The sequence below is a fragment of the Zalophus californianus genome, chromosome 8 (genome assembly GCF_009762305.2).
Source record: "Zalophus californianus isolate mZalCal1 chromosome 8, mZalCal1.pri.v2, whole genome shotgun sequence".
NCBI classification, from domain to species: domain Eukaryota; kingdom Metazoa; phylum Chordata; class Mammalia; order Carnivora; family Otariidae; genus Zalophus; species Zalophus californianus.
Genome location: NC_045602.1, coordinates 110,453,277 through 110,471,807, shown reverse-complemented (window position 1 = coordinate 110,471,807; position 18,531 = coordinate 110,453,277). Strand labels below are relative to the sequence as shown.

The 18,531-nt window shown below is 44.5% G+C and overlaps 1 protein-coding gene across 6 annotated transcripts in view; it reads right to left on the bottom strand.

Annotated features, from left to right (window-relative positions):
• Positions 1-18,531, bottom strand: part of C8H20orf194 (chromosome 8 C20orf194 homolog) — a 129,695-nt gene that overhangs the window by 41,632 nt on the left and 69,532 nt on the right. For all 6 annotated transcript variants that reach the window (XM_027621146.2, XM_027621143.2, XM_027621144.2 and 3 more), the window contains 7 exons: positions 10,558-10,661; positions 5,992-6,138; positions 4,822-4,910; positions 4,299-4,400; positions 3,910-4,027; positions 2,132-2,220; positions 664-822 (listed from right to left, as the gene is read on the bottom strand). In XM_027621146.2, the coding sequence (XP_027476947.1) occupies positions 664-822; positions 2,132-2,220; positions 3,910-4,027; positions 4,299-4,400; positions 4,822-4,910; positions 5,992-6,138; positions 10,558-10,661 (808 nt within the window). The remainder of the gene's footprint in view (positions 1-663; positions 823-2,131; positions 2,221-3,909; positions 4,028-4,298; positions 4,401-4,821; positions 4,911-5,991; positions 6,139-10,557; positions 10,662-18,531) is intronic.

Sequence of the window (18,531 nt, the reverse complement as noted above, 5' to 3'; positions counted from 1 at the left end):
TCTCTTCCCTAATTCTCTACCTTTTGGGGATACCATGATACTGAAACCAAACTTAGTTGTTTTTTTTTTTTTTTTTAATTTGACAGAGAGAGACAGTGAGAGAGGGAACACAGCAGGGGGAGTGGGAGAGGGAGAAGCAGGCTCCCTGCTGAGCAGGGAGCCCGATGTGGGGCTCGATCCCAAGGCCCTGGGATCATGATCCGAGCTGAAGGCAGACGCTTAACGACTGAGCCACCCAGGCGCCCCATTCAAACTTAATTTTTATTTAATTTAATTTTTTTTTTGGGGGGGGGAGGGTTGAGGGAGAGGAAGAGAGAGAATCTTAAGCAGGCTCCATGCCCAGTGTGTAGCCCGATGCAGGGCTTGATCTCACAACCCTGAGGTCATGACCTGAGATGAAATCAAGTCAGACAGCTTAACCAACTGAGCCACCCAGGTGCTCTGAAACCAAACTGAAAACTTGTGTGCAAGCTACAGCAGCCACTCTGGGCCACGAGACAGCAACCAGAGTCCTTGCTTGTTTAAGGCCTCTCTGGGTAGTGCAGACTCTGCTCATGAACATGTGGAGGTCGTTCTGTGCCCCAGGCTAGCCACATACAAAATAACAGTAATGGCAAGGTCATCACCATACCCCACTGTCCCCAGAAGACTTCTAGTACTCACCCTTGCAACACCACTAGCAGTCGGGTCTTTTTGCGGATGTAGGCTGACTGGCGGGCAGAGCGGTTCTGCTGAGCCTCCAGGACACTGGAAAGGTATCTTTGGAAGTGGGCAGCATGAAAACATTCGGAGCTATCCATGATTTGGCGGTATACCATCCACCTGGAAATGGCAAGTATAATCTCAGCCTGGGGGCCACCTGATGGTCTGGCCCCACAGGCTCAGCCAGTGGATCCAAATGTGACTGACCAGTACTCCCACAGACATTCTGCCCAGTGACCCTGCACAGGAGAAAGCAATCCTGGCATCACAGAAACAGGCGGAGAGCACTGGGTGGGGAGCTCCATATCCTGAAACCACTATCACTGGAACTTTTGATAGGAAATGCCTTGCCACAGGAAAAAAGGTCAGGTAAGCACATGACCATAAGTCAGACTTTGGAGTTGAGAAAGACTCCTTCTGAACAGGCAGTCATTTCCTGAAGGACCATCCAATAAAATGGTTTCAGTCTGGTGCTCAGTAAAACTCTTGCTAAGAAGTGAGCAGGGTAAAGAATTCAGACTAGTTCTACAACAAAAGCAATGGATACGAGGGAGGAACTGGCTAGCCACTCAGTACTTAGAAGAGGCCCAATATTTCCCTAGCTTGTCTCTAAAACCTGTCCAACCTCCCAATTCTCCCTGAACTCCCAGACTTCTAGGCGATTTCCACCTTCTCCATTCTTTACGGCCTCCTGCAAGATGCCTTACTTTGAGGTAGACTGACTAGATATTAAATGTCTGTTCAGTTAGCCAGGGTTGTTTAGTAATCTGCTGGCCATATGAACGTAATGGATGAATGATTTCCCCAATTTCCCCTAAGCCGACGTGTCCCAGCTGCACTGGAATTGACGCAGTCCCCTTGTGGTCAGGGACAGATCACGTCTACCAGCTCCCAAGTTCTAACTACTCTGGTCCTGAATGGCCCTGCTGACAGGGCATACTCCCAGGCCTTTGCCTGTGCTGGTTCTGCTGCTATAGTGCTCGTCCCCAGATTTCCAAAGGTTCACTCCTCATTTCCTCAAGCCTCTGCTGAAGTGTCCCCTTCTCAGTGAGGTCTTCCCTGAGCACCCAATTTAGAACTGCAATCCCTCCCCCAGCTCAAACTCCCTATACCCTTCTCTACTTTGTTTTCTCCATAGCACTTTTCACTAGCTAATATACTACTTTATCTGGTTAATCGTATTCCCAAACTAGAATGTAAGCTCCACAAGGGCAGAGAGTTTCTAGTCTGTTTTGTTCATCTGTCACCCACACTTAGAACAGTGCCTGGCACATAGGAAGTGCTCAGTACAAACGTGTTAAATGGATGGATGGCTACCGTGCTGATACCAATCACACCAAAGGCCAGTACATGCTGAAGGTCTCCCAGTGCCTATGGGGCCCAGGCACAGCATCCCTTTCCCCAAACCAAAGGCGGCAGCCATACTAACCTGCCATATTCCTTATGCAGAGTGACCAGAAAAGCACAGAGCTCGCTAGCATGACAGCCTGGGAGGCCAGTTACAATGCTGATAATTACCTACATGAAAGAAAAGTCACGTGGGTTTGTCATCCAACTGGGAGATGGCGTTGTGTAAAAGGTTAAGAGAACTGACTTCTGGAGCCAGGTTCTGTGGGTCTGAACCTCAGCACCAGCACTCACCTAGCTATGTGACCTTGGGCTAACAACAGAACCTATCTTGCAGGGTGGATGTGATGATTAACTGAGTTAATATATGTGTGTGTTAATATATAAGTGCTTAGAACAGTGTGTGGCACATAGCAAACACCATATAAAATGTAGTGTTACTAATACAATTTCCATGCAGCAGGTTTGACTAGGTCAGTTAAAATACAACGGAAAACACTGGGCAGAAAGGAGGTCTGAGACAAAATGTCACAGGCTAAAAAACTGGTGTGGTAAGTAAGCTCAGCGAAGGAGAGGAGTGGCATGGGGATATTTCCGCCTGGCTGCCCAATCCGACCAAACTGCATGGCCTGAGCTAAGGAAGCAAACGGGGTATAGGAAGCACTCCTGAGTCTTGACTAGAAGAGGAGCAGGCTGAACTGTCCTAGCCATAGCACACAATCAAATGAAAACAGGGCCCTCTGCAGGTACGTATTCCGAAACACCTTGAAGAAATCCCCTGACAGAGCAGGGGTCGAGCAGGGGAGGAAAGGAACCAGGTAATCGCTGAATGGTATTGATGTAAATGACATAGCATGTGTTTTCTTTCACAATACACAAGGCTCACCGGGAACAGGCCTGGTCACAGATAACTTAGACTAAAGCTCAGCTCGGTGGCACTTATCACTTGAGCAGGTCACATCAGCAGAGGGAACCCTCCTCTTTTCTGGGAACCAGTTCTCCTTCCTCCCCTCTGACCAGGCCCCTACTCTGTATCCCTTTCTGCTCCTGCACGCAGTACTCCATGTAACTTTTTGTTTATCCTCCTCACCTTGGTTCCTATTCCTCATCGCCCAGGCCCCTGCCTCTCAAATCACAGCACATGTGCTTGTAGCCAGACACCTTTTTACTTTAAAGGCCTGTCCTACAGCACCCTTTTAATAAAATACAAGAGGCAGGCATTTTCATTCTTAAACTCTTGCCTAAGGGAAAATCAAGGCTTCTAATTACTTAGTGCTCCTATTATCTTTTGCAGCTGAGCATCTTCTAGGTTTGCATATAAATAATGCCCTCTCTGAGCGAATTATGACATCTGGTTCTGAAGAAATAGTGGGAGGGGTAATGAGGAGGGGCATGTGAGATGGGAGCGGATTAAAATCTACTCTTGGGAAGACAAGGTTTATAAAGTATCACCTTACCCTGGTGATGCCAGCAAGGCCCAACTAATAAGGCCCTTCCTCTTATTAAGCTCAATGTGTAACCCACTGCCAGGTAAGGCCTTGTCACAAACAGAAAGAGCTGATGGCACGAGAGCACTGAGCAAGAATTTGAAAGACATAGAGAAGCCAGGGGAGGCACGGCAAGGGGCCAGGGCTTTATGGCTGCTGTGAGGCTTGGCTGGGGTCACTGCAGATGCCTGTATACACTCATTATACAGAGCAGGTTTCATGTGTATTATTCTATCAGTATCCTAGGAGGTGGAGAGTCTTACAAAAGGAACTCTGCTTGAGTTCTTTTTGTTAACTGACACAGAAGATCCAAGGGCAGCCTATTGGGATTATCCTCCTGTGAATTCCCAGCATATATGCTGAGCTGCTGTACCTTGTCATTTTCTACTCGGTAAGTAGGGCTGATTTCAGCTTGCTGCAGCAGGACAGGGAGATGGGTCCTCATCACAGGCTCCTGACTAATGCTGCTGATGGCGAAATGCTGAAGAAACCTAGAAAAACAAAGACAATGCTATTATGTTACCATCACCCGCCTTGCCTGAATGTTCTCTTTCACATGAGAAACTCATTTAATTGCTAAAAAAGAAACCTTAGAGAGATTCACTCCACAGAATAAAATTGTATATGGTGTCACTACTACTTTTTATACTGATCCCTAAGAAGTTATGAAGAAAAAGGAGCTTAGAAAGGACCAACATTGAGGTTTCTGACATTTCAAAAGCTAGAACATTAAACATCTATAAACAGAAAACTGGAGCTCACCAGTCTAGCTCTGGAAGTTTGGCTGGGAGTAGCTTTAGAGGACTCTGTTTCTCCCCAGGAGAATGGCCCAGGACACTGAAGAGCTTCTGGGCATTGGAGTGTCTGGAATATCAAAAGTTCATAGATTAGAACTCCATCTCCCTACAGCACACATACTTTACATAACTTGTTCTGATGCTTTCAAGCCAGAGTCCCGTGACACAGTCAACACTTCCAAAACAAGCATCTCACTGACTTGGAACACAATGCAGCATTAGTGTGTGAGGACGGGTGTGCCCACAGAGGAAGGTTCACCTGAAACCCTTGGTAATATTATGGGTTTCTGATTCTTGGTGGATTTCATCTCTCTTGACTTCTATTTCCCCAAGGGCACTGGCTACCTGCAAGGGGAAGCGCTGAAATGATTGCGCTGGCCCTTTCAGAAGCCAAGACCCCTGTGTTACATAACATAAGTTGTCCTGCAGAGAGAGCAGACACACACAGCTTCGGGAAACAAGCATAAACACTGAAGGCAGCCACTTACAATCTCTTTTGTTCCACAGATAATCCATCTTCCTGGATCACTTTTAAAGACAGCCCTGAGTTAGCCTGCTGCTGCCAGGGGGAGAAGACCTAAACAAAACAGAATTTGAGCAAAGAACACTTTAAACCCAACAACAGGATATGGGATCCACATGGGGATTTGATGGTTGTTGAAAATCTAGACTGTCAGTACAGAGAAACACCATCATAACAAACAAGTTTGTTTCAAAAATAGAGGCCTGCAGCAATTTTGTTCTGTATTTTTCAAAACTAGAATTTCTTTCTGGGTTCCTCTCCCAGGGACTCTGCTACTTCAGAGGCCAGGAAGTACGGAGTAAGGTGTCAGGTAACACTGTTCTGGCAGCAGGGGCACGTTCTTCCCTGGGGACAGGACCAGAAGAAGGAGCGGGTCACACGAGTCCTGCCTAGGGGCAGAGGGATGGCTGAAGAGAATGTAAAGGGCTCTCTCTCTGTGTTCCTGGGTTGAAAGGACAAGCACAAAGAAGTAGGGAGGACCAGCGGGCAGCAGGAGGGAGACATGGACTAGCCTGAGATGCCACTCTGCAGCTAGGCCAGCTCTTCTCTCTTCCATGTTCAGTCAATCTGCCCTGAGAGAGGGACAATGTCTCCTCACAGGCTGCGGCAATCAGACCTTTCTGAACATTTCCACCAGTCATGAGGCTGGCCATGTGTTTAACTTTGGCTATTGCTTGGTCTCTAAGTGGGTTGTATAATTCTTGGTAAGCTCCCCCCTCATGCAATCTATACCGAGTGCCTATGACATGCAGCCTGCTAGGTGGGACCATTCACAAGGGGAGGGCCTGTGAACCATGGGAAGGGAGAGACTAGGGTGGGGTAGAGAGCTCTGATCCATTAGGCAGGGCCAAATAATTCAATAAAGTAGCTAAAAGAAAAATGAGTCTAATTAGGATTTAAAGGGACAAAGATTTGTCTTAGCAGTTAAAAAGCCTTTTGTTCAGTTCCTTTAGGTTCTCATCTCTCAATGGCAAAAGCACCATTCTAGGACCCAAGGGGATTAGAAGCAGCCACCTCCACCAGCCCTCCCAGCTCTGCCTCTCATCACCTCACTCTTAGCCCTGAGATGTGGCCTTACCATCTAAACTCCTAAGGAAAAAAAAGGAGTATTTGTTTTGTTAATGATTGGTGTTACCTCTGAGTAAAATGCTTGGTATATCTTTGATTTGGGGAAAAGGGCAATCATCAGAAAATTGCCTGATCCATGGAAATGAACTGGGAGATGAGGAAGCAACGAGCTTTTGAAGTCTATCAGAAGGGCAGCAACAACACTTGTGGAATCCTAAAAAGAAAAAGATGGAGCATCAGTGAGAAAAGCCATTTGCATGACACTAGCCCTCACAATTATTGTCAGGACACATGTGACGAATTTCACTGCAATTACTTTCACATTATGTGGTGTACTGGGGTCCAATGATAGATGTGCTTTTCCAATACCCAGTTAAGGGAGATACAGACGGGAAGTATAAGGGTCTTTTCTCCTAAACTGAAAATGTCATCTTAAAATTCCTTCTATAGTATCAATCCCTAATCAGATATATGATTTTTAAAAAAAGATTTATTTATTTTAGCAGGGGGAAGGAAGAGGGAGAGAGAGAAATCTTAAGCCGACTCCCCACCAAGCAGAGACCAATGTGGGGCTCAATTTCACAACCCTGAGATCATGACTTGAGCTGAAATCAAGAATTGGATGCCCAACTGACTGAGCCACCCAGGCGCCCCGATATATGATTCTTTTAAAATATTATCTCTATACCCAACATGGGGCTTGAACTCACGACCCCAGAATTAAGAGTCACATGCTCTACCAAGCCAGCCAGGCGACCCATGATTTGTAAATATTTTCTCCCATTTTGTGGGTTGTTTTTACTTTCTTGATACTGTATTTTGATGCACAGAAGTTTTCAATTTTGATGAAGTCCAATTTATATATTTTTTCTTTTGCTGTCTGTGTTTTTGGTGTCATAATCCAAGAAATCATTGCCTACTCCAAGGTCACGAGGACTTTACTCCTATGGTTTTTATTATTATTATTATTAACATATAATGTATTATTTGTTTCAGGGGTATAGGACTGTGATTCATCAGTCTTACACAATTCAGAGTGTTCACCACAACACATACCCTCCCCAATGTCCATCACCCAGCCACCCCATCCCTCCCACCCCTCACCACTCCAGCAGCCCTCAGTTTGTTTCCTGAGATTAAGAGTCTTTTATGGTTTGTCTCCCTCTCTGGTTTCATCTTGTTTCATTTTTTCCTCTCTTTCCCTTTGATGCTCTGCCTTGTTTCTTAAGTTCCGTATATCAGTGAGATCATATGATAATTGTCTGTCTCTGACTGACTTACTCCATTTAGCATAATACCCTCCAGTTCCATCTACATCGTTGCAAATGGCTCCTATGTTTTCTTCTAAGAGTTTAATAGTGTTGGCTCTGACATTTAGGCCTGTGCTCCATTTTGAATTAATTTTTCGTATATGGCATAAAGTAAGGATCTAACTTCGTTATTTTGCATGTGGATGTCTAATTTTCCCAGCACCATTTGTTGAAAAGACCTTTGAATGATCTTTGGCACCCTTGTTAAAAATCATTTGGCTACATATGTGAAGGTTTATTTCTGGGCTATTTTATTCCATTGGTCTATGTATCTGACTTTATGCCAATACCACACTGTTGTTTAATTACTATAGCTTTGTAGTAAGTTTTGAAATCAGGAAGTGTGAGTTTTCCAACTCTGTTCTTTTTTAAGATTATTTTGGTTACTTGGGGATACCCTAAGATTCCATATGAATTTCAGGATGGGTTTTTCTACTTCTGTAAAAAATGTCATTGCATTTTGATAGGAATTGCATTGAATCTGTAGATTGCTTTGGTAGAATTGTGGTCTTAACAATGTTAAGTCTTCCTATCCACGAACATGGGGTGTCTTTTCATTTATCTAGAACTTCTTTCATTTCTTTTTAATTTTTTAATTTTTAAATATTTTATTTATTTATTTGTCAGAGAGAGAGAGCACAGCAGGGGGAGAGGCAGGCAGAGGAAGAAGCAGACTCCCCGCTGAGCAGGGAGCCTGATGTGGGACTCAATCCCAGGACCCTGGGATCATGACTTGAGCCAAAGGCAGACGCTTAACCAACTGAGCCACCCAGGTGTCCCTGTACCTGCTTTTAAAATTTAATTTACCATTAGCATCTACCAAATTGCTACAAACAGTCTGTAAATATTTTTAAAGACTGCATCCCACTATCTTCTAAAGCCACCCTTACGGCTGGATATTCATTCTACTTACATTTCTCCTTGTCAACAGGACCTTTTACTTACTTTTTGCCGATTTACTGTTTTATACGGTAGTGTGAGGCTGTTTCTGACATACTTCCATGTATCTGTTAACTAACCTCATGTTAATAAAGACAGAGTTCTTCATAGAAAAGAAATATTAACTCATTTGTTTTAATCACCAAAAATGTTTTATCCAGTTTATCTTCTGCTTTTTAATAAATTCTCTTTGACTTTTTAGAGTTTCAAATTATAAATTAGTCTGATAAATTTTATGCTATATCCAAACAATGGAATACTATTCAGCAATAAAAAGAACAGACTTTTGATATAAACGACATGGATGAATCTAAAAATCATTATACTGAGTGCAAAATGCCAGACTTAAAAGGGTAGAGAATGTATGATGTCCATTTGTATGACATTTTATTTTATTTAAAGATTTATTTATTTGGGGCACCTGGGTGGCTCAGTCATCAAGCGTCTGCCTTCGGCTCAGGTCATGATCCCAGGGCCCTGGGATCGAGCCCCACATCGGGCTCCCTGCTCAGCGGGAGGCCTGCTTCTCCCTCTCCCACTCCCCCTGCTTATGTTCCTGCTCTCGCTATCTCTCTCTGTCAAATAAATAAAATCTTAAAAAAAAAAAGATTTATTTATTTGAGAGAGAGTACGCATGCAAGCAGGGGGAGGGGCAGAGGGAGAGAGAGAGAAATCTGTAAGCAGATTCCCTGCTGAGTGTGGAGCCCAACACAGGACTCCATCCCAGGACCCTGAGATCATGACCTGGGCTGAAATCAAGAGTTGGACACTTAACTAAGCCACCCCAGGCACCCCCGTTTATATAACATTTTAGAACTGCAAACTGATTTACAGTGACAGAAAGCCAGAAGTGGAGGGAAAGAGGAATTGCAAAGGGCATTAGAAAACTTTAGGGGTGATGAAAGTTGTCTGTATCTTGATTGTGACAGTGGTTTCATGAGTGCATACATTTGTCAAAACTTTAAATGGATACAGTTAATTGTATTTAAAGTATACGTCAATAAATTAAATTGTTGGCAAAAATATTTAAAATCCTTAAGTGGTCAAATCTGAGACTTTTCCTCTAGAATTTTTTTTTTAAAGAGTTTATTTATTTATTTGACAGAGAGAGACACAGCAAGAGAAGGAACACAAGCAGCAGGGGTGAGAAAGGGAGAAGCAGGCTTCCCGCCAACCAGGGAGCCCGATGCGGGGCTCGATCCCAGGACCCTGGGATCATGACCTGAGCCGAAGGCAGACGCTTAACGACTGAGCCACCCAGGCGCCCCTCCTTTAGAATTTCTTGTATCATTTCTAAGCTTATAAAGTTTTCCTGTCTCTGGAAAATTTTTATATTCCTCTTTCTTCTTGTGAAACTTAAAAATATTTAAAATATTTAATTTTAATCTATCAGAAGTTTATTTTGATTTTTGATATGAGGTAAGAATCCATTCTCCCCTGCCCCAAGTTAGCTAACTTATTGTCCCAGCACTTGAACGATTCATCTTTTCTTCCTTCATCAACGTTTTCATCTAATAACGCCATCCATTCTGTCTTGTTGGCCTGCTTGCACTTCTGAACACCCTTTAAGGCAGCAGGTTCTATGTGGAAGAAAGAGAATTTTCTCTGAATCGTTCACAGAACTTATTTTCTGAGCCATCTGACCATACCACCTCACCTAGTCTCTGTCTTGACTCAAACAGGCTGGTTTTGAGGCTGAAACTAAACACAGTAGAGGGCCTGCCCTCCACTCTAGTGTCATACTGAGATGAGTTGTGCCGTGGCCAGGAGAAAAGCCTAGGGAGAACTCACAGCTGCCTTCTTGCAAGGGGAGGGGAAAGTGTTAAAAAAAAAACTGGTGAAGTTAAAGGGTGGTTCTGGGGGTGTAACTTTCACAGAGGTGGAGGGGAAGTCTGGGTGTGTCAGGGGGTGGGGCTGAGCCCTCATGGGGAAAGTGAGCCACTTCTCTTCTCTCTGGCTCTCTTATAATTCTTTCTCGTGCTAATGGATGAATGGAGCCCCATCAATGTTAGAGGAACAGCTTCTTTCCAGTTCTTAAGTGGGTGAGCCTTTGTGTCTCTGGGTGGGAGGGGGGCCATTTAAGGCCTTCTTCAGCCTACTTTCTGGTCCTTTTTGGGATGAGTTAATTGGGCATGGGTAGCTGTTGGCCCTCCGGACCCAGAACTCTTTTCTAGCTAAGCCCTTTATGGAGCAGTGAGGTTGACAATTGGACAGGCCTCTTCATGAACTCCCTGCCTGCCTGCCTGCCTGCCTCAAGGGCAATGCTGGTTCCTGACATCCTGTCCCACGGTGGTGGAGCAGGGACAGGGGGTTATGTAGTTTTTGTCTCAGAAGTGTTGAGTATCCTTCTGAACATCAAAGCCATGGACTGATAAAACACCTACCCCATCATAGAAGGAAATGGCATTCATGTGATCCTTGGAAAGGACGATACTTCCGTGATGACGGTGAGAAAACAGAAGACCACTAGAGAAGAAGTGCACTTTCCCTGGAAGGAAAAGAGAGCTGGTCAGAGCTGGAGGGCTGGACCCTGGCGGCCAGATCCCAGTGTCCTTGCAGGTGCCAGGGCACACCACACTGGTAACTAGAGACTAGTACCTGTAATGCTTAAGTTACATGGTTTTTATGCTGAGTCCTGTGCTCTGGGGAAGCCAATGTACATTCCTGAAGCTTCAGAGAGAAATGAGGTATCACAGTCTTTGCATAAGAATTAGAAAAAAACAAGTGAATAAGTTATCAGCTGCTAGGAGAGAGGCAAAATTCACATTCACTTGTGGGTGTCTTCCAGGGAAACACACTGAAAAAGACTTTGGTATGTCTGCTCCACCACTGAGTTTATAGACTCTTCTTTCTCCTATTTTGGCAGAAGCTGGCTTGGCTCTAAAGAGACTAGCACATCCCTCACTTAAAGCCCAGCAAGCACTAGGGTCTCAGGTAAAGGACTGATGAAGGGACCTAAGGGTCCCTGTGCCCAGCAAAGGAACATCTGAGTTAGATAACGGGATTCTACAGACACTAGAGGCCTGCTGCTCTACATTCACAAGAACAAGATGGGTGGGATGTGGACATGGATGTGGCTTCCTCAGTTCAAGGATTCAGGTCCAAGGAGAGCTGCTGTTTCCTGGGCGGCCAAGGTCATACAGAATAGCTCATTATGGGCCCTAGGGGGCAGACCAACGAAAGGATAGACACCTGAGGTGAAGGTGTCAAGACTGGGCTTGCTTTGGAGACTTAAATGAAGCACCCAGAGTACCCATAAAACAGCTGGGTAAAGCTGCTCCTTGGAGCTGGTCCAAGCTATATCCTTTCTGTTCTTCTAATAGCCTTTCTTTCTTTGTTTTCACAACTGTACAAGAGAGAAAGTACTTCTTGGAGTTCAAGGCACAAGCTTGGTAATATTGTTATCAATATCTAACTGCTAAGACAGAGGACAGAAGACAAAGAAGATGGACTGATTCCTCGAGATGTAGTGCTAGGAAGTTAGCCCCAAAGCTCTGGAGATTGTGAGGACAAGAAGAGCAAAGGCCAAGGTGAGGAATTTTGGAGACTTCAAGTTGAAGTCTTCCTCAGGAGGTGGGGTTTCAGGAGGCAGAGAGGCCTAGTGTGTATGTGTGCTTGTGTGTACGTGTTAATGGGGCATGGGAAGAAGTGGGGGAGGTGGAGGCAGCTTTTAGGTACAAGAGGAAGGTTTGGAGCCTGAATATAAATGGAAGAACTAGATGACCGGTCAGAGGGAAATAATGCTAACCTTAGCACCTGGGGCAGCAGTAGCCCAGTTCAAGGCATCGAGGGTCGAGCCCTGTAAGCTTCACAGCCTCTAACAAGTAGAGCTCGACCTCTTTTGCACGTAGCCTTGCCCTGTGGCCCTCTTGAGTAGAGGCTACCCATGACCCAGCCTCATCCTGTATCACAGCCAAGGCTCCTCACGGCTGTTCCCAGACCATTCCCTTACATGCTGGCACAATACTTTCATTCCCTCAGAGACACAAGCCCTTTCTTCTCTTTACTGCTCACCTCTCTGCCCTCGTAGTCATGCCACAACTTGTGCTCAGTCTTCTCTTCCACAGCCAAGCTGTCCATCTCTTCTGAGAGATTGGGGGATGGCCCACGCCCCATTCTGGGCTCACTACTCCTCAATCCTAATGCCACAGTAGTAAAACAGCACCCAGGACATCTCAACCTCTGAAGTTTTTCGCCCAGAACCTACTCTCGGACTACAGCATACCATCAGCCTTTTAGCTATCTCACTCCCTGATCTCATCCTCTAACATCACTGAGCCTTTGAAGCCCCAGTCCCCTACTTTTCCCTCATTGCTCAGAAATTGCTGACTTTCCTCTCACCCACATGCAGGGTAGATCTTCCGGTACAGGACACGCTTTAATCTCTGATTTGTCAGGGAAAGGAATGGGAACAGATTCTGCTCAGTGTTTACTAACAACACTAATTGCAACAAGTGTCATGTACCTTATAGTTTTCTGCCTTCCCAACAATTTGAAGAGGTAATCTTCTTCTTACCAGGCTGACAGGGGGACACAGCTTAGAGAGATTTCTCCCAAAGTCACAGAACCACTTGCAGTGGAGCCAGGTACAGAGCAGAGGTCTGTAGGGGGCCAAGGTGTTGTGGCATCGGGGCCCCTTCAGTGCTCACCCGGCTTCTTCCCCTTTGCCCTCTCCAAATGGCTAATCTGACGACTGCCTTCTCTGCTTCTTAGCCTCAAGAGGCCCACAGTGCAGTCTGCAGTCCCTCCTCTGCTGTCTTAGCTCCTCCATCAGCTCCCCCAGGGCCCAGCCAAGATTTTCAGCACTCTCCTCACACTATGACCTCATCAATTCCAGCCACAGGATAACTCTATCTACTGCTTATAGAAAAAAAAGGGGTCAAAAGATACTAGGAGGTAAGAACTGCTCTCCTACTACTGCTTACTATCTGTACCCTTCCAGGTCCTTGGCTCATCCTCCACCTCTGTAGCTCTAACATGAAGCTTCTCAGAAGCAAGTGCAGTATCACTCAAAGGCCTCCTGGACAACATCCTTCCAAAGCTTCCAGAAAAGAGCACAGATGAGAGAGGTAAGCTCAATCATTTCCTCTCCCTATATACTCTGAAGCCTTGAGACAAAATGGAAAAGAGGAAGACAGAAATTCACAATGCAGTGCTGGAAAAGCACTCATTATGGGGCCTGGCCCAGGGCAGGAACTCAGTAAATGGAAGCTGATTTTAGTTCTGGTGCAGAAAGGCTATCTTGGGTCGCAGCTACCCCTCAGCCTGGCTCTGGAAGCAGTAACTTTCCTTATCCTCAGAGCACATATGAAATAACTGAAGTGACTCACTGGGTGGTCCAGTGCCTCTTACCTGGTCTCTTAGATCCTAATCTACTTGAAGTGATGACACTTCCAGTATCTGCTCTGGATTCATGACTGTCAGACTTCGGTCTGAAGGGATATGCCTTTGCACGGGTTTCTTAGTGACCACAGTAACCAACTCCTGAAGAGATCTCTTTGGCTCTTTTTTTTTTTTTTTTAAGATTTATTTATTTATTTGAGAGAGAGAGAGTGAGAAAGAGCACAGCAGAGAGGGGCAGAGAGAGAGAGGGAGAAGCCAACTCCCCACTGAGCAGAAAGCCCGACATGGGGCTCAATCCCAGGACTCCAGGATCATGACCTGAGCTGAAGGCAGACCCTTAACCAACTGAGCCACCCTCCTTGGCCCCTTGTCTTATCCCTGGTGCCCTTACTGAAAGGCCACTGTCATTCCTTCTCCGTTCCGTGAGTCTAAAAACCCAAGGTAAGAGGAAGTTCCGCCTCACTACCCAAGAAGCAACAGGAGACCAAGGCATGGTTCTATCTTTGATTGACCTCTGCATTGCCAGGAGTCCAAAAGAAGGGCAAACCAAGACACCAAGTGTCAATGAAGAATTTGGCTTTACCTCCTTCAGACACCTCCAATGGTCCACCCTGTGTGAAGAGGGAACATTTATCTTTGCTGGGGAAATATGACGCAATGGCTGGATGATTTTCATTCTATGTGACAGTGTGCATACGGCTTAAAGAAAAAGAATAACAACACAATCTTGATGCCTGTACACTCACCACACTCAGCCTAAGAAATCAAGCATTACTAGTAACTTTGAAGCCTCCCAAATGTCCTTCCTCAATGGCCCTCTCTCTTCTACCCAGAGGAAACCAACATCCCGAATTCTGTATAGTTTTATCATACTTCAATGTATCTATAAACCATATATTATTTGGTCTCGTCTGTTTTGTTTTCATATAAATAGAATCTTAATACATGTGTCCTTCTGTGACTTAATACTCTTGACATCTGTTCCTGAGTCATCCACGTTGGAGGTAATATGCAGCTGCACAATTCATTCACATTCAGTGCTGCAGAAGACTTTCTCTTCTCAAGAGTCCTTGACTAGCTTCATGTGGACACAAGGGAATACACAAGAGGGTTTAGAATGAAGTCAGCAGATTGCAGATGACTGCTGCCTGGGCCTTCCCATCATAAGAAGGCAGGACTCAGCTTGGTGACCAGATGTGTCCACTACAGTGCCCCTGTTTCTCACTGTTGAACAATCTCTGCCCAGTGGAAAAAAACACTCTGCAATCTGTAAATCACTACAGGGACAATGAAGGAGCTGCCTGAGTGCCAACCATTCATGGAGGCCTGTAGGAAATAGTAAATATACAGTCAACTGATATTCAACAAAAGTGCACAAACAGATCAAAGAAAAAGGAGTCTTTTCAATAAATGGACCAGGAAAAACTGGATATTCCTACGTAAAACAATGAACATCAACCCATACCTTGAATGAGACTTTCTGCCCATTCCCACCAGCCACAGTAGAAAACCTCGTACTTCACAGGGATGTCAGGTAGAATATTCAGAAGGATTCTGCCTCAGCAGTGGGGTGAAATTAGCCCTAAATTAAATGCTGTATTTCTGTCTCCTGGTTAATAAAGCTTAAAAGCAAGGCCAGATGATTAGACTAGAAGAAAAATATATTACAACAATTATTATAACTGTATCCCATGTGTTCAAGAAGCCAGAAGACTTAACCATGTTAACTTGAGACATGAAAAATGTAAAAAATAATCTAAATCAAACTTCCATAGATGAAAAATACAATGTCTGAGAAGAAAAATACACTAAATGAGATGAATATTAGACAGTTGTGGAAGTTTAAGCTACTCCAGGATACTGCTGCCCCCACATACATTTTGTTTGGCCAAGTAGCTTGGGGGGCGGGGGAGGGTGGTGCTTAAAATGACACTGGCCCCTCACACAAGCCCTATGTAGCAGCCTGCAGAGTCACAAGAAGATGTAAGTTCCTGACATGACTTCCCTAACGGCCCTTGTGATCGGCTCTCCCCTGCCTTCTAGGGCCATCCCCTTAAGTACCCCTTAGAGAAAACTCTTGTGGAGCTTACCAAAACCCTGCTCTTCTGGTTTGAATTGACCAATTTGGCCTTAGCCTGGGAAACCCGAAGCACTCTACCCACAAACCCTAATAAAGGCATGTGCCCCAGGTCCTGCCACTCTCTTCTGTCTGCACTCTGCTTTGATCCTCCTGTGTGTCCTGCAGGCATGAGGCATGCCATTGCCCTGTACTTCCTCCAGGACTTGTGAGAAATAAAATTCTCTATTTCTATTTCTTTTGTGGTCTTTTGTTGAACTTGGCTCACCATTCAGTACCCTGTACTCCACTTCACAAGTGTTAATTTAACAAACTCATAACAACAATGCAGAAGAGGTTAGTAAATTAGAATACATACAAGTAGAAACTATGCAAAATGAAACACGATGAGAAAAAAGACTGAAAATAATTGTACAGAGCAACAGGGGGCTGTGGGGCAATTTCAGACAGAAAAGATATGTAACTGGAGGCCCGGAATAGGAGGGAGGAGGGGAAAAACTAAAAAAAAAAAAAAACTAAAAAAAAAAAAAAAGGCTAAAAATACTCCTAATTTGAGGAAAACTGAATCCATCCTTTGAAGAAGCAAAATGAATTCCAAGCACAAGGAACATGGAAAAAAACATAACAACTCATATATAAAAATAAAATTGCTTAAAATCTGTGATAGAAAGAAAACTGGGTTGCCTGGGTGGCTCAGTTGGTTGAGTGTCCAACTCTTTTTTTTTTTTTAAGATTTTATTTATTTGTCAGAGAGAGTGAGAGCACGAGCAGGGGGAGCGGCAGACAGAGGGAGAAGTAGGCTCCCTGCTGAGCAAGGAGCCTGATGTGGGGCTTGATCCCAGGACCCTGAGATCATGACCTGAGCCGAAGGCAGACGCTTAACCGACTGAGCCACCCAGGTGCCCCTGAGTGTCCAACTCTTGATTTCAGCTCAGGTCATGATCTCAGGGTCATGAGACTATGCCCTGTGTTGGGCTCTGTGCTTAGTGTGGAGTCTGTTTGAGATTCTCTCTCTCCCTCTGCCTTCCCTCCACTCATGCATGCACACATACTCTCTCTCTGAAATAAATAAAAAAAAATTTTAAAGAAAATCTCAAAAGCAGCTGGAGTGAAAAAAAGATAACTTCTACAGAAGGAACAAAGATAAGGATGGCAGTGGACTTCTGCTCAGGAATCGTGCAACTGAGAAGATAGTGGAGCAGAGCAACACCTTTCCAGAAAGTAGGAAACTGCTGGGGTGTCTGACTGGCTCAGTCAGCAACTCTTGATGTTGGTGCTGTGAGGAGCCCCATGATGGGATAGAGCTTACTTGAAAGAAAAAAAAAAAAAGAAAAGAAAAGAAAAGAAAAGGAAGGGGAGGGGAGGGGAGGAGAGGGAAGAGAAAAGAAAGAAATAAATAAAGAAAAAGAAAATAAATAAAGAAAGAGGAAGGAAGGAAGAAAGAATAAAGAAAAGAAAGGAAAGAGAAAGAAAGAAAGAAAGAAAGAAAGAAAGAAAGAAAAAAAAAAGAAAGAAAGAAAGAAAGAAAGAAAGAAAGAAAGAAAGAAAGAAAGAAAGAAAGAAAGAAAGAAAGAAAGAAAGAAAGAAAGGAAGGGAGGGAGGGAAGGAAAGAGAGAGAGAGAGAAAGAAAAGGAAGGACGGAAGGAATGAATGAACTATTGACCTAGAATCTTTACCAAGTGAAAATATCTTTCAAAACCCAAGGGGTGGGACTTCTGAAATGGCTGTGAAGATCCTCTCCCCAGAAAACAGTGATGAAACTGGTCTAATTGTTAAGACAACTATTTAAGGACTCTGGTAATGGACCAAAGTTGTACAATAAAACTGAGAAGCATTTATTTGAGAAATTCTACTGAAGCTTGGTGAGAACTGTGGAAATCTGGTGTTTCAGCCAGGGGCTATTCACTTGACCTCCCCTCTAGTCCCCTCCCCTCTGGAACTAGAGCCTCTTACATAGGAGAGGGGCTGACTTTGAGGCAAAGCACAGAAAATTCTATAGGCAGGGATGTAAAAAAAAAAAACGACAGCAATCATAGTAGCAAACGTTCAGGGAATGCCAACATACTGACTAGCCAGAGATGTCAGAGCTAGCTGGTCCAACTAGCCAGAATGCAACAGGAAAGTCAGGAGACTGAGACGACAGATGTCAATTATTATACAGCAGTAAGGCTGTGATTTAAGGCATCTTCCTGGTGCCATCCATGTGCACCAGGAGACATGTACAAAAATACTCAGGCCTGTCTGCAATAGCAAAAAAAATTATAAACCCCAAATGTCCATCAACAGTCCGAAGAATAAATAGCACATTTCCATACAAAGGAATCCCATGGAGCCATGAAAGTGAATCAACTATATGGCTATCCAAAACAATCTGGATGAATCTTAGGAAAAGAATAGTGAGCAAAAAAAGCAAGTCCCAGAAGAACACACAGTGTGATTATATTTGTGTTACATTCAAAACCAAGACATTGTTTAGGGATATAGGCATATGCGGTAAAATTCTAAAGCGGGCTCCTGAGGATTAGGGACTGGGCAGCCTGCCTGACCAAGGTCAGCAGGGTGGGGAAGAGAAGGGCACATGAAGGACATAAATGAATAGGAACCTGCATAGCAAGAAGTCCTGTGATAGCAGAAGCCACTAACTGGGGAAGAAAAAGGTTCTGGTGCTGGAAACATTTCAAAGTAAAGAAGTACTATTCTTATCTATATGTAGTTCGAAGGGCCAATCCTGGACTGAGAATCAGAAGACCTGGACTAACCTTCAGACCTACTGTGAACTTGCATTATAACCTTAGGCAAGTTTTCACCTATGGGGCTCGGGATATGAAGCTCAATTAAGATAATGCATGCTGAAGAGCTTTTTAGATGCCTTTAGGGAGTGGGAACGGATGAGTTTCAAGCTCATCATAGTCTCAAGTAGAGACAGATTTACCAAGAC